Source organism: Pan troglodytes, chromosome 21 (assembly GCF_028858775.2).
Source record: "Pan troglodytes isolate AG18354 chromosome 21, NHGRI_mPanTro3-v2.0_pri, whole genome shotgun sequence".
Taxonomy (NCBI): Eukaryota; Metazoa; Chordata; class Mammalia; order Primates; family Hominidae; genus Pan; species Pan troglodytes.
This window is the reverse complement of record NC_072419.2, coordinates 39,618,643-39,632,965: the sequence shown is the minus strand read 5'-3', so window position 1 is coordinate 39,632,965 and position 14,323 is coordinate 39,618,643. Positions and strand designations below refer to the sequence as shown.

At 50.6% G+C, this 14,323-nt stretch overlaps 1 protein-coding gene across 4 annotated transcripts in view; it reads left to right on the top strand.

The window, feature by feature from the left end:
- SNTA1 (syntrophin alpha 1) overlaps nucleotides 1-14,323 on the top strand; it is a 36,101-nt gene that overhangs the window by 20,445 nt on the left and 1,333 nt on the right. For 2 of the 4 annotated variants that reach the window (XM_003316860.4, XM_009437059.3), the window contains exons 3-6: nucleotides 5,393-5,597; nucleotides 10,825-11,032; nucleotides 11,181-11,311; nucleotides 13,276-13,472. In XM_003316860.4, the coding sequence (XP_003316908.2) occupies nucleotides 5,393-5,597; nucleotides 10,825-11,032; nucleotides 11,181-11,311; nucleotides 13,276-13,472 (741 nt within the window). Of the gene's footprint in view, nucleotides 1-5,392; nucleotides 5,598-10,824; nucleotides 11,033-11,180; nucleotides 11,312-13,275; nucleotides 13,505-14,323 lie in introns of all 4 variants that reach the window. The other 2 variants (XM_009437061.3, XM_009437062.3) reach the window with 1 other exon arrangement.

The following is a 14,323-nucleotide window of genomic DNA, read 5'->3' as shown; positions in this document are numbered from 1 at the left end:
AGAGTTGGGCTATTTATGGCCACACTCCGGGGCCCCCAGGACCCCACCCCCACTCTGGGACAGGCCACTTGGTTTGTGAAATGCAAGCCCTGATTCTGGCATCAGCTGGTATGCTGTCCATTTATAGCATGTTCCTGTGGGAAAGGAGGGGGACCCAGATCTGGGATGGCTGGGTGAGCAGGGGATCTGGCAGTTTCTCTGGCTTCAAAGTTGACAAATGTTCATTTGCTGAGCACGTAGCGTATGAGATCTCTGCTGGATTCTGGGGACACAGAGAAGAGTCAGACCAGGTCCCTGCCCTCAAAGTGCTCTCAGCTTAGTTGGGGACACAGACCCTACACAGACAATCACAGGGGAGTGAGGCGTAGGGGACTGCGGAGGTGATGGGTGTGATGGATCCAGACTGAGCATCTGATCACCTCTTCTGAGGTGACCTCTGAGCTGGGCCTGTCTCCTGGGCTATGGCACCTCTTCCCTCCTGCTAAATGAGCCTGTCCTGCCCTGGCATTCATTTTTCCATTCACAGAACACTGATACTGGGTTGGTTGGTTTGTTTGAAATGGGTCTTGCTCTGTTATCCAGGCTGACTATAGCCTCAACCTTCTGGGCTCAAGCAAGCCTCCCACCTTAGCCTCCCATCTCACCCTCCCAAGTACCTAGGACTACAGATGCACACCACCATGCCCAGCTAGTTTTTTGTATTTTTGGTAGAGACAGGGTTTTGCCATGTTGCCCAGGCTGCTCTCAAACTCCTAGGCTCAAGCGATCTGCCTGCCTCAGCCTCCCCAACTGCTGGGACTACAGGCGTGAGCTACTGCCCAGCCAACTCTGGGTTTGAAGAGCAAGCCCAGTTTCTTTCTTTTTCTTTTCTTTTTTTTTTTTTTTTTGAGACAGAGTCTTGCTCTGTCGCCCAGGCTGGAGTGCAATGGCACGATCTCAGCTCACTGCAACTTCCACCTCCTGGGTTCAAGCGATTCTCCTGCCTCAGCCTCCTGAGTAGCTGGGACTATAGGTGCACGCCACCATGCCCGGCTAATTTTTGTATTTTTAGTAGAGACGAGGTTTCACCACGTTGGCCAAGATGGTCTCGATCTCCTGACCTCGTGATCCACCCGCCTCGGCCTCCCAAGTGCTGGGATTACAGGCGTGAGGCACTGTGCCCGGCAATTTCTTTTAGGAGTTCCCAGTTTTGTGGAGGAGACAACCCTAACACACAGAATCGGAGACCTAGGAAGCGTGGGCAAGAAAGGCTGATAAGTGAGAAACACCTGCTTCTTGAGTCCTTAATACTCACCACATGCCTTACAACATTTTATTTAATCCTGACATCTCTCTGAGGCAGACTTTTTTTTTTTTTTTTTTGGAGACAGGGTCTTGCTCTGTCGCCCAGGCTAGAGTGCAGTGGCATAATCTTGGCTTACTGCAACCTCTGCCTCCTGGGCTCAAGCAATCCTCCCATCTCAGCCTCCTGAGTAGCTGGGACTACAGGCGCACACTACCATGCCTGGCTAATGTTTTGTGTTTTTGGTAGAGACAAGGTTTTGCTATGTTGCCCAACCTGGTCTTGAACTCCTGGGCTCAAGCAGTCTACCTGCCTCGGGCTCCCAAAGTGCTGGGATTACAGGCGTCTGCCACCATGTCTGGCTGTAGTTATTAATCTTTTATTTTTATTATTTTATTATTTTTTATTTTTATTATTATTTTTTTGAGATGGAGTTTCACTCTTGTTGCCCAGGCTGGAGTGCAATGGCACAATCTTGGCTCACTGCAGCCTCTGCCTCCTGGGTTCAAGCAATTCTCCTGCCTCAGCCTCCTGAGTAGCTGGGATTACAGGTGCGCACTACCATGGCCTGGCTAATTTTTGTATTTTTAGTAGAGACGGGGTTTCGCCATGTTGGCCAGGTGGTCTTGAACTCCCAGCTTCAGGTGATCCTCCCGCCTCAGCCTCCCAAAGTGCTGGGATTACAGGCGTCAGCCACTGTGCCCAGCCCTATTCATCTTTTATTGACTAGCAGATTGAGGCCCAGAGAGGTAAATGACCTTGTCCATGGTTACACAGTTAGACAGTGCTGGAGCTGGAATTCAAATCCAAGAGCATCTGACTCCAGAGGGAATTGCATTTTCTTTCTTTCTCTTTTTTTTTTTTTTGAGACAGGGTATCACTCTGTTACCCAGACTGGAGTGCAATGGCGTAATCATGGCTTGCTGCAGCCTCTGCTTGCTGGGTTCAAGCGATCCTCCTGCCTCAGCCTCTTGATTAGCTGGAATCACAGGCATGTGTCACCACACCTGGCTAATTTTTTTTTAAATTTTACTTTCTTTTTCTTTTTTTTTTTGAGACGGGGTCTTGCTCTGTCCCTCAGGCTGGAGTGCAGTGGCGCGATCTTGGCTCACTGGAACCTCCGCCTCCCGGGTTCAAGCAATTCTCCTGCCTCAGCCTCCCAAGTAGCTGGGATTACAGGTGCCCACGACCACGCCCAGCTAATTTTTTTCTGTATTTTTAGTAAAGACAGGGTTTCGCCATGTTGGCCAGGCTCGTCTCAAACTCCTGAGCTCAAGCGATCCACCCACTGTGGCCTACCAAAGTGCTGGGATTACAGACATGAGCCACCACACAAGGCCAGGAACTGCATTTTCAATAGTGTGGAAGTTTGGAAGCTCATACAGCCTCTGAGTAGTTAGTGTGATTGGACCAGAGGGTGAGATTAGGGATATGGCAAGAAGTGAAGCCAGGGAGGAAGACAGGACCTGTGGGCAGGGCCCACGTCCTAGAGGGCATTGAAGTTAGGCAAAGGGTGCAGGGGAGGCAGAGCAGGGCTTTGAGCAGGACGTGGCCACTTGTAGCAAGGAGATGTAGCAGTTGCACCATTGGGGGCTGTATTTGTCAGGATGCTTTTGACTGCAAGTAACAGGAATCCAATTCAATGAGGTTTAAACATCAAAGAAAATGTGTTATCCTCCCGAACATCTTGAGACAGCATGGCTCCAGGGAAGATTAATTTATGGGCTCATGGTATCATCGAAAACTCAGGTCTCTCCATCTTTCTGCTTCACCATCCTCAATGTGTGGATCCCAAACTTTGTGGTCAAAAAGTAGGCTGGGCACAGTGGTTCACGCCTGTAATCCCAGCACTTTTGGAGGCTGAGGCCGGCGGAGCACCTGAGGTCAGGAATTCAAGACCAGCCTGGCCAGCATGGCGAAACCCCATCTCTACTAAAAATACAAAAATTAGCTGGGTGTGGTGGTACGCACCTGTAATCCCAGCTACTTGGGAGGCTGAGGCAGGAGATTCGCTTGAACCCGGGAGGCAGAGGTTGCAGTGAGCCAATACTGCACCATTGTACTCCAGCCTGGGCGACAGAGTGAGACTCTGTCACAAAAAAAAGAAAAGAAAAAAAAAAAGTGGCTGTCGTTGCGCTAGGAACAAGCTCCCTCCCAGCAACTTTGAAAGGCTAAAGGAGGAAAAAAGGAAGGCAGTTTTTTTTCCCTCACATCTCATTGGCCAGAACTGTATCATTTGCCCCTTTCTAAACCAATCAAGCAAAAAGGATGGAATGATCATGATTTGATTTGACCAATCAAGATTCTCCCTCTAAGCTGGGGAGAAGCTGAGCCTCTAGGGCTCAGGGTTCTCTTAGCAAAGGAAAAAGAGGGGAGATGGTTTTTGGCTGTCAAGTAGGCTGTGATATGTCCCACTTCTGCTGCCCTTTGAGACATAATCCAATAGTCAGTCCTGGGGTAAGTCGTTGCTACAGTGATGATAAGTCATTTGAGTCCTAGTCCCCAAAAGTCAGACCCAGGCTTGCTTCTCCCAAAAAAACCTGACCCTGGTTTCTTTCAACATTGCTTCTATCCCAACCCCAATAGGGTTTGTAACTCCCTCTTATTTGCCTCCATTTGCTTTGAATCCTATCTGAGCCTCAGAGGCATCTCCTGCGACAGAAATAGCTTCTTATCTGGTTCTTCCAGGGAGGTGGGCTAAGAATTACTTCCTAACTCCTTCCTGGGCTGTCCACTCACAGGGCACGTTGGCTGGGCTTTGACTGCAGACGTCAGATAGCTAGCAAGCCAGATGGCCCTGGGAGCAGGTGTGGTTGAGAGCAGAGGAAGAGAGGCTGCCCACGGGCTAGCAGGCATCAGGCACCCACAGAGGGTATATCCTCGTTGGGAGAAGAGAGACAAGGTCTTGGGAAAGTCATCATTTTTTTTTTTTGAGGCAGTCCCACTTCATCATCCAGGCTGGAGTGCGCAATCTTGGCTCATTGCAACCTTTGCTTCCCATGTTCAAGTGATTCTCATGCCTCAGCCTCTCGAGTAGCTGGGATTACAGGCATGCACCACCCTGCCCAGCTAACTTTTGTATTATTAGTAGAGACAGGGTTTCACCTTGTTGGCCAGGGTGGTCTTGAACTCCTGACATCAAGTGATCCACACTGCCTTGGCCTCCCAAAGTGCTGGAATTACAGGCGTGAGCCACCATGCCCAGCCTGGGAGTCTTTTTTTTTTTTTTTTTTTTTTTTTTTTGAGACAGAATCTTGTTCTGTCACCCAGGCTGGAGTACAGTGGCACAATCTTGGCTCACTGCAACCTCCTCCTCCCGGGTTCAAGTGATTCTCCTGCCTCAGCCTCCCCAGTTGCTGGGATTACAGGTGCGAGCCACCACGCCCGGCTAGCTTTTGTATTTTCAGTAGAGACGGGGTTTCACCATGTTGGTCAGGCTGGTTTCAAACTTTTGACCTCAAATGATCTGCCCGCCTTGGCCTCCCAAAGTGCTAGGATTACAGGCATGAGCCAACATGCCCAGCCTGGGAAAGTCTTGTAACCACCTTCTTGTATACACTGTCTAGGAGTTCAAGACCAGCAACATGGCGTGACCCCATCTCTACAAAAAATTAATAGCTGGGTGTGGTAGTGCGTACCTGTAGACCCAGCTACTTGGGGAGCTGAGGTGGGAGGATTGATTGATCTGGGAGATTGAGGCTGTAGCGAGCTGTGATCACACCATGGCACTCTAGTCTGGGTGACAGAGAGAAACTGTCTCAAAAAAAAAAAAAAAAGTCACATGGCCACACCTCACTGCAAAGGAGGCTGGGAAATAGAGTCTTTCTTCCAGGTGGCTGTATGTCTATTAACCATGGGGAAAATGAGAGAAGGGATATAGGCGGGCCCTATCTCTATATAGGGATAGAGAGAAGGGATACAGTATTTTCTGCTCCACTGCCCTGTCAGAGACTTTAACTTAGAAGAATTTGTTAATATCACTACTGGACTCTTGCTTACTAAGGGTCTAATAGTGACACGTAAATTAAACTCTTAATAAATTAGTGACAATTGTGATATGTGCTGGGAGCCCATGTCACAGTGGTGACTGCTGATGTCTCTCCCAATCAGTCAAGTATATGAAGGACGTCTCACCGTATTTCAAGAACTCTACTGGTGGGACCTCGGTCGGCTGGGACTCACCTCCTGCCTCACCCCTTCAGCGGCAGCCTTCCTCCCCTGGCCCCACACCCCGGAACCTCAGCGAGGCCAAACACGTGTCCTTGAAGATGGCATATGTCTCGAAGAGGTGCACCCCCAATGACCCAGAGCCCAGGTAAGGCTGGGGTTGGGGGCAACTCAGATGGACAGATGCCCTGGCGTCAGGTGGTGGGACCAACGGAAAGACACCTCTGTGTTGTACGAATGACCAGCACAATGCCAGGACATAGTAGGTGCTTAAAAAATAGATTGACTGGAAGCCTGAGTGAAGCCATGGAGATGATGGTGTGCTTTGCTTCTCACTTCTTCCTCTGGGCAGCTCACATCTGGGGATGAACTTGGTCTGGGGAAGAACCCTGCGTTCCAGTCCTGGTCCTCTTTGAACTAGGCCCTTTTCCTCACTGACCTTTAGATTCTCCATTGTGAGATGAGGTTGTTGGACTCACTGATCCTCTCGTCTCTTCCCACTCTGCTGGAGCTCTGAGATGTCTGGTAACCTTTTTATCAGGGCCATGGAAGGTTACATCCTTCACATCTGAGCAGCCTTTAACAGTTCATTGATAATACTGATACCACCTAACATTTACTGAGTGTTTACTGTGTACCCAGCACTGTGTTGAGTGCTTTCCCTGTGCAATATTATTTAGCTCTCACAGAGGCCCAATGGGCAAAGTCCTATTATTTCACCTCCATTTTATTTTATTTTATTATTATTTTTGAGCCAGAGTTTTGCTCTGTCGCCCAGGCTGGAGTGCAGTGGTGCAAAGATCTTGGCTCACTGCAATTTCTGCCTCCTGGGTTCAGGTGATTCTCCTGCCTTAGCCTCCTAAGTAGCTGGGACTACAGGCGCCCACCACCACACCTGGCGGACTTTTTTTTTTTTTTTTTTTGACAGAGTCTCACTCTGTTGCCCAAGTTGGAGTGCAATGGCATGATCTTGGCTCACTGAAACCTCTGCCTTCCAGGTTCAAGCAATTCTCCTCCCTCAGCCTCCCAAGTAGCTGGGATTACGGGCGCCTGCCACCACGCCTGGCTAATTATTTGTATTTTTAGTAGAGACGGGGTTCTCCATGTTGGTCAGGCTGGTCACGAACTCCTGACCTCAGGTGATTCCCCCGCCTCAGCCTCCCAAAGTGCTGGGATTATAGGTGTGAGCTACTGTGCCCTGCCTAACTTTTGTATTTTTTGTAGAGATGGGGTTCCACCATGTTGGCCACGCTGGTTTCGCACTGCTGACCTCAGGTGATTTGCCTGCCTCGGCCTCCCAAAGTGCTGAGATTACAGGCATGAGCCATCGTTCCCGGCTCACCTCCATTTTATAGATGAGGACAGAGAGGGGAAGTAACCTACTTGAGATCACACAACCAGAAAGGGTGGCACTTGCCTCAATCCTGGTAGTCCTTTCTGCTTTGGAAGGTGCAAGATGCCTGAGTGATGGTGGTGGCTAAATGGAGCATATTTGGTCAAGTGGGATATGCATTGTTGGAGGTGATGCTTAACTGGTATATGCATTACAAGCTTGGGCTGTGGGTCCTAGTGACAGCCTAGGTTCAATGCCAAGCAAATGCCCAACATTGGCTGGGAGGGCTGGTTAACGTCCAGCATCCAAATCTCTTGGTCTCACTCGATGCCACACCTCTTGCCTGCCCCCATGAGGCAAGAACTGGTGATTCACAGGTCACTTGCTGATGCTCTAAAAAAGAGCCTTTGTTTTTGTTTTTGAGATGGAGTATCGCTCTGTTGCCCAGGCTGGAGTGCAGTGGTGTAATCTTGGCTCACTGCGGTCCCCTTCTCCCGGGTTCAAGCGATTCTCCTGCCTCAGACTTCTGAGTAGCTGGGATTACAGGCACCTGCCAACATGCCCAGCTAATTTTGTATTTTTATTAGAGATGGGGTTTCACCATGTTGGTCAGGCTGGTTTGGAACTCCTGACCTCAGGTGATCTGCCCACCTCGGCCTCCTGAAGTGCTAGGATTACAGGCATGAGCCATCGCCTGTATTTTTAATAGACTAATTTTTGTATATATATATATTTTTGCGACAGAGTCTTCTCTGTTGCCAGGCTGGATGGAGTGCAGTGGTACGATCTCAGCTCACTGCAACCTCCGCCTCCTAGGTTCAGGCAATTCTCCTGCCTCAGCCTCCTGAGTAGCTGGGACTACAGGTGCACGCCGCCATGCCTGACTAATTTTTTTTTTTTTGTATTTTAGCAGAGATGGGGGTTCACCATGTTGCCCAGGCTGGTCTTGAACTCTTGAGCTCAGGCATTCTGCCTGCCTCGGCCTCCCAAAGTGCTAGGATTACAGGCATGAGCCACCGCGCCCGGCTGTATTTTTACTAGAGACAGGGTTTCACCACATTGGCCAGGCTGATCTCAAACTCCTGACCTCAAGATCCACCCACCTTGGGCTCCCAAAGTGCTGGGATTACAGGGGTGAGCCACCATGCCCGGCCCGGAAGGGCCTTCTCTGAGTGTGAAGGTGAAGCAGTATTAGTCCTTCTAGAGACTCATAGAACCTTAGATTCCCAGCCTGATCCCAGACATTACCTGAAACGTGTGTATATGTTTCTAAGTGTGCGCACGTGTAGATGACATGTAAATGCAAGTGCTTGTATGTATATATGAGAGCATTTGCATGTATATGAGTATAGATTTGTACATGTGTTTGTTTATATGTTATTTGTATGTGTATGCACATATGTGTGTGCATGTGTGTTTTAACATGTACATGCCTGAGTACCTACATAGGTAACCTGAATATAACTGGGGTTCCATATGGCCCACTGTCAGTGCAGTATCCCAGTCATAGGGATACAGCCTGGCAACCAAAATATAATGAAAACTGCTTCAAACTTTTACTCAGTGTTAGGACTGCACTGGGCTGCAAGTACAGAAACTCCAACAAGCAATGACTTAAATAAAAGGGGTTAATTTTCCCACATGTTTAAAAAGAAGTCCAGGGGTCAGCTATTCAGGCTGCTGTAGATGCTCAAGGATGCCATCAAGGAACTAGGCTTCTAGCTTCCTGCTCTACCATTTTAATTATGGGTGGTTTTCTTCTTCGTGGAGGCAGGATGGTGGCTGCATCCCAAGAATTGTGTTCATATTCCAGGCAGAAATAAGACAAAAGCCAAAGAGTCTTTTCTGCTAGTATTTTGGCTATCTGTTGCTGTATCACAAACCATCCCTAAAATTTAGTGGTTTAGAAAACAATAATTTATTATTTCTTTTTGAGATGGGGGATCTCGCTCTGTCACCCAGGCTGGAGTGCAGTGGTGCGATCTCAGCTCACTGCAACCTCTGCCTCCCAGGTTCAAGTGATTCTGGTGCCTCAGCCTCCCAAGTAGCTGGGACCACAGGTGCCCGCCATGACGTCTGGCTAATTTTTTGTGTTTTTAGAGGAGATGGGGTTTTGCCCTGTTGGCTAGGTTGGTTTTGAACTCCTGGCCTCAAGTGATCTGCCCGGCTCAGCTTCCCAAAGTGCTGGGATTACAGGTGTGAGCCACCATGCCTGGCCTCAAGCCTCTTTAGTTTTGTTGCTGTTTTGTTTTTCTGTTTTTTTTTTTTTTTTTTTTTGAGACGGAGTCTCGCTGTGTCTCCCAGGTTGGAGTGCAGTGGCGCGATCTCGGCTCACTGCAAGCTCCGCCTTCCGGGTTCACGCCATTCTCCTGCCTCAGCCTCCCAAGTAGCTGGGACTACAGGCGCCCGCCAACACGCCCGGCTAATTTTTTGTATTTTTAGTAGAAACGGGGTTTCACCGTGTTAGCCAAGATGGTCTCGATCTCCTGACCTCGTGATCCGCCCGTCTCGGCCTCCCAAAGTGCTAGGATTACAGGCGTGAGCCACCGCGCCCGGCCTTTTTTGTTTTTTGTTTTGTTTTTTTTGAGACGGAGTTTCGCTTTTGTTGCCCAGGCTGGAGTGCAATGGCACGATCTCGGCTCACTACAACCTCCACTTTCTGGGTTCAAGCGATTCTCCTGCCTCAGCCTCCCTAGTAGCTGGGATTACAGGCATGTGCCACCACACCCAGCTAATTTTGTATTTTTAGTAGAGATGGGTTTTCTCCATGTTGATCAGGCTGGTCTTGAACTCCCTACCTCAGGTGATCCACCCGCTTTGGCTTCCCAAAGTGCTGGGATTACAGGCGTGAGCCATCACACCCTGTCTGTTTTTCTGTTTTTTTAAGATGAGGTCTTGTGCTGTCATCTAGGCTGGAGTGCACTGGCACCCTTATAGCTTACTGCAGCCTCAAACTCCTGGGCTCAAGTGGTTCTCCTGCCTCAGCCTCTAAGTAGCTGGGACTATAGGCACGTGTCACCATGCCTGGCTAATTAAAAAAAAATTTTTTTTTTCTTTTTTAGAGATGAGTGTCTCACTTTGTTGTCCAGGCTGGTCTCGAACTCCTGGGCTCAAGCCATCGTCCTGGCTCAGTCTCCCGAAGTTCTGGGATTACAGGCGTGAGCCACCATGCCCAGCTTAGTTTTTTTTTTTTTTTTTTCCCTGCTCTTATTAGTGAATTAGTTTGGTTCTGTGCAACAAGGAGAACCTGGGAGCTGGCCCAGAAGAGGATGTTCCTTAGAAACCAGGAGAAAGGGGCAAGATTAGGAATAGCCACACAGCAATAATTTAGGCCCTATCACACCATCATGCATGTTTGAGTGTGTGTGTATATTTGTGTGTATCTGCATAAGTGTAGGCTGGGCACGGTGGCTCATGCCTGTGATCCCAGCACTTTGGAGGGCGAAGGCGGGGTGATCATTTGAGGTCAGGAGTTCGAGACTAGCCTGGCCAACATGGTGAAACCCCATCTCTACTAAAAATAAAAAAATAAGGCCAGGCATGGTGGCTCATGCCTGTAATCCCAGCACTTTGGGAGGCTGAGGCAGGCGGATCACGGGGTCAGGAGATCGAGACCATCCTGGCCAACATGGTGAAACCCCATCTCTATTAAAAATACAAAAATTATCTGGGTGTGGTGGCGTGTGCCTGTAATCCCAGCTACTTGGGAGGCTGAGGCAGGAGAATCACTTGAACCTGGGAGGCGGAGGTTGGGCCATTGCAGTGCAGCCTGGGTGACAGAGCGAGGCTCCGTTTCAAAAACAACAACAAAAACCCCACAAAATATATGAACACGTGTATGTATGTCACACTCGCTTGTTCCTATGCCCCATGAGGCCCCAGCAACTGTGGCTGGAGCCCAGCAGTGAGGGTTGCTCCTGATTCTCTCACGGACATCCCCCTGGTTTCTCCTGGTTTGGTGGTGGGTGGGGTTTCTTGGGCCAGGGTTGGGCAGCTGCAGCCTAATGGTCAGGTCCTTGTCTCCACCCATTTGTGCCTGCAGGTATCTGGAGATCTGCTCGGCAGATGGTCAAGACACCCTCTTCCTGAGGGCCAAGGATGAGGCTAGTGCGAGGTCGTGGGCGACTGCCATCCAAGCCCAGGTCAACGCTCTGACGCCGCGGGTCAAGGATGAGCTGCAGGCACTGTTGGCAGCCACCAGCACAGCTGGGAGCCAGGACATCAAGCAGATTGGCTGGCTAACTGAGCAGGTACCTGCTGGGCCTGGGACCTATCCCTCCCTCTCTTCCGCTCCTTTGGAGCTGGCCCTGTTCCCAGTGCCCCTGGCCACCTCACCCTGCCCTGGCCCTCTGCCCTCTCTTCCCCCACCCATCCTCACTGCTGTTTTGTTCTCTGCAGCTGCCCAGTGGGGGCACAGCCCCCACCCTGGCCCTGCTAACTGAAAAGGAACTGCTCCTCTACTTGTCTCTCCCCGAGACCCGCGAGGCCCTGAGCCGGCCAGCCCGTACTGCCCCACTCATCGCCACCAGGTACCCACGGGCAGGGGCAGTATGTCTCCCCCAGAACTTGCCAGGAGATGCTCCAGCAGGGCCCCAGAAGCTGGGAACTCCAACCCTGTCCACCCTCAGCTATTCCCCAGGTGACCTGAAGCAAGTCTCTGCCCTGTATGGGCCTCAGTTTCCTCATCTGTAAAATGGGTGCTTGGAACTAAAGGATATAAGGTCCCCATTAGCCACTCATTCGCTGACACTTATGCCTTGTGCTGCATGGTTCAGAGGGCACAGAGCTGACCCCAACAGTTTCTGCCTCCAGAGAGAACCTTGTCTGGCTGGGGAGACAGACCCAGGAACAGCCATTACAGTGCAGGGTTTGTAGGAGCCACTTAACTCTGTTGGGGTAGTAGAGGAAGGCTTCAGGGAGGAGGTGACATTTGAGCTGGACTTTGATGGATGAGTAGAAGTTTTCTGTTTAAGAAAGGGTGAAAGAGCATCCCATGCAGAGAGAACATCATGGTCAAAAGTACAGAGGCATGAAGGGCTATAGCATGTTCATGGAGCTATGAGTTTGTGATAACCAGAATTCATGCAGGAAATGGAGAGAAGGGAGTTGGCAGGGCCTGATCTTGAAGAGCTTCTATTGCCTGATTAAGGAATGTTAGCTTTAGCTTAAGAGTTTGGTAGTGTTGAAGGGTTTAAGCTGGGGAGCGAGGTGCTCTGGTTGCTTTAAGAGAATCCCTGTGGCTGCCACGTGGAGAATGCAGTGGAGAGTGCAGGATGGAAGTGGGGAGGTGCTGCAGTCATGCAGGAGAGATGATGGTGGCTGGGGGAGGTGGAGGTGGGTGGCAGGAGCAGATGGGGAAGAAAGGCAGCATTGGCATTGGAAACCACATGGGTGTAAAATTAACAGGGCTCCGTGCTTGCCAGATGGGGCGGGTGAAGGAGGGGTCCGGAATGAACAGGAGGTTTGGAGCTTGTGTCTGGGTGAGCGTGGGACTGGGGGTGGGGGTGGAAAGGGAGGAGGCTGGAGCAAGATGCTGAGTTAAGTCCAGAGTGTGTGTGGGATGGAGAGGGAGCTTGGATAGGAAGCTTGGGGACTCGAGGGTCTGCAGCTCAGGGCTGGAAAGTCGAAGGCTGGTGTCAGCAGCAGTCTGTGGCGGGGGGAACTGAGCTATAGGAGAAAGAGTGGGTGGAGGGAGGAACAAAGAGGGATATGGGGCAGAACTCTCTGCCCCAGAGAGGGGCAGTTGGCTTACCAAGGCCACACAGCAAGTGAGAGTCAAGCTGCAGGGGTCTGAAGTCCTTGTCCCCCATGTCTCCTTACCTCAGGCTGGCTCTGGCCCATGTGTCAGGAGCCTGCTGGCTACTAGGGATAACTAGGTCCTGGACTGTCTGCCTAATCAAGTGATTCAAGTTAGGCAACAAAAGTTTACTGAGCACCTACTGTGGTCAGGCATGGTTTTAGTTACTGGGAATACAGTGGTGAACACAAGATCAAAATTTCTAACCTAGTTGACATTCTAGTGAAAAAGACAGTCAAAAACCAACGAAAACAAATAATAAAAAGTATAATTTCTGGTACCATGATTAAAAAGTAAGGCTAGTGAGTGACAAGGGTGCTATTTTGGACTGGGAGGTCAGGGAAGGCTTCTCAGAGGAGGTGACATTTAAACTAACATCTGAAGGAAGTGAGGGAGTGAGCCGTGCAGATAATCAGGGAAGCATGTATAGGCAGAGGGAAGAGCATATGCAAAGGTGCTGAGGCAGGCATGTGCTAGGTGTGTGTGACGACACCAGTATAGCCAGAGCCAAGGGAGTGATGGGGAGGGTGGCAGGAGATGTCTCCTGCTGAGTCAATCAGTGCCCCCTGGAAAGTCCTGTCCTGTTAGGTGGTAAAGGATTTACAGGGTTTCTTCCCAGGTCACTGGCCCCTTTGCCCAGAACTATTTGCCTCCGGCCCGAGGCCTCATGCTCAGCCCTCTGCCCCCAACCCCCAGACTGGTGCACTCAGGCCCCTCCAAGGGCTCAGTGCTCTACGATGCAGAGCTCTCTTTTGCCCTGCGCACGGGCACGCGTCACGGTGTGGACACTCACCTGTTCAGCGTGGAGTCACCGCAGGAGCTGGCTGCCTGGACCCGCCAGCTTGTGGATGGCTGTCACCGGGCCGCCGAGGGTGTGCAGGAGGTGTCTACAGGTGTGCTGGGAGGATCTGGGAGTGTCCCTCTGGTAATAAGCCTCTTATCCCCAGGGGCATTCAAGCTTCCTTCTTTAGGGCACTTCAGGAGGGGATAGAAAATGGGGTTTGGAGGTCAAGGTGGGTGGATCACCTGAGGTCAGAAGTTTGAGACCAGCCTGGCAAACATGGCAAAACCCTGTCTCTACTAATAATACAAAAATTGGCCAGGTGCAGTGGCTCACGCCTGTAATCCCAGCACTTTGGGAGGCTGAGGCGGGTGGATCACTTGAGGTCAGCAGTTTGAGACCAGCCTGGCCAAAATGGTGAAACCTTGTCTCTACTAAAAATACAAAAATTAGCCGGGCATGGTGGTGGGCGCCTGTAGTCCTAGCTACTCGGGAGGCTGAGGCAGAATTGTTTGAATCTGGGAGGTGGAGGTTGTAGTGGGCCCAGATTGCGCCACTGCACTCCAGCCTGGGCGACAGAGCAAGACTGTCTCAAAAAAAAAAAAATAATAATAATACAAAAATTAGCCGGGCATGGTACTAGGTGCCTGTAGTCCCAGCTACGCAGGAAGCTGAGGCACGAGAATCACTTGAACCCGGGAGGTGGAGGTTGTGGTGAGCCGAGATTGCGCCCACTGCACTCCAGCCTGGGTAACAGAGTGAGACTGTTTCTCCAAAAAAAAAAAAAGGAAGTTGGGTTTGGGCCCTCTGTTTTGGATGTGCAGGTGCCCTAGCAGGCAGAGACTCTTCTCCCTGGGGTTTTCTTGCCCCAGTTTTGTCAATCTGCTGGTGAGGATGTGAGAGATGGCACTTGGGGTAGGGTTGCCAGAGGAAATAAATACAGGACACCCAGCCTCATTTGAA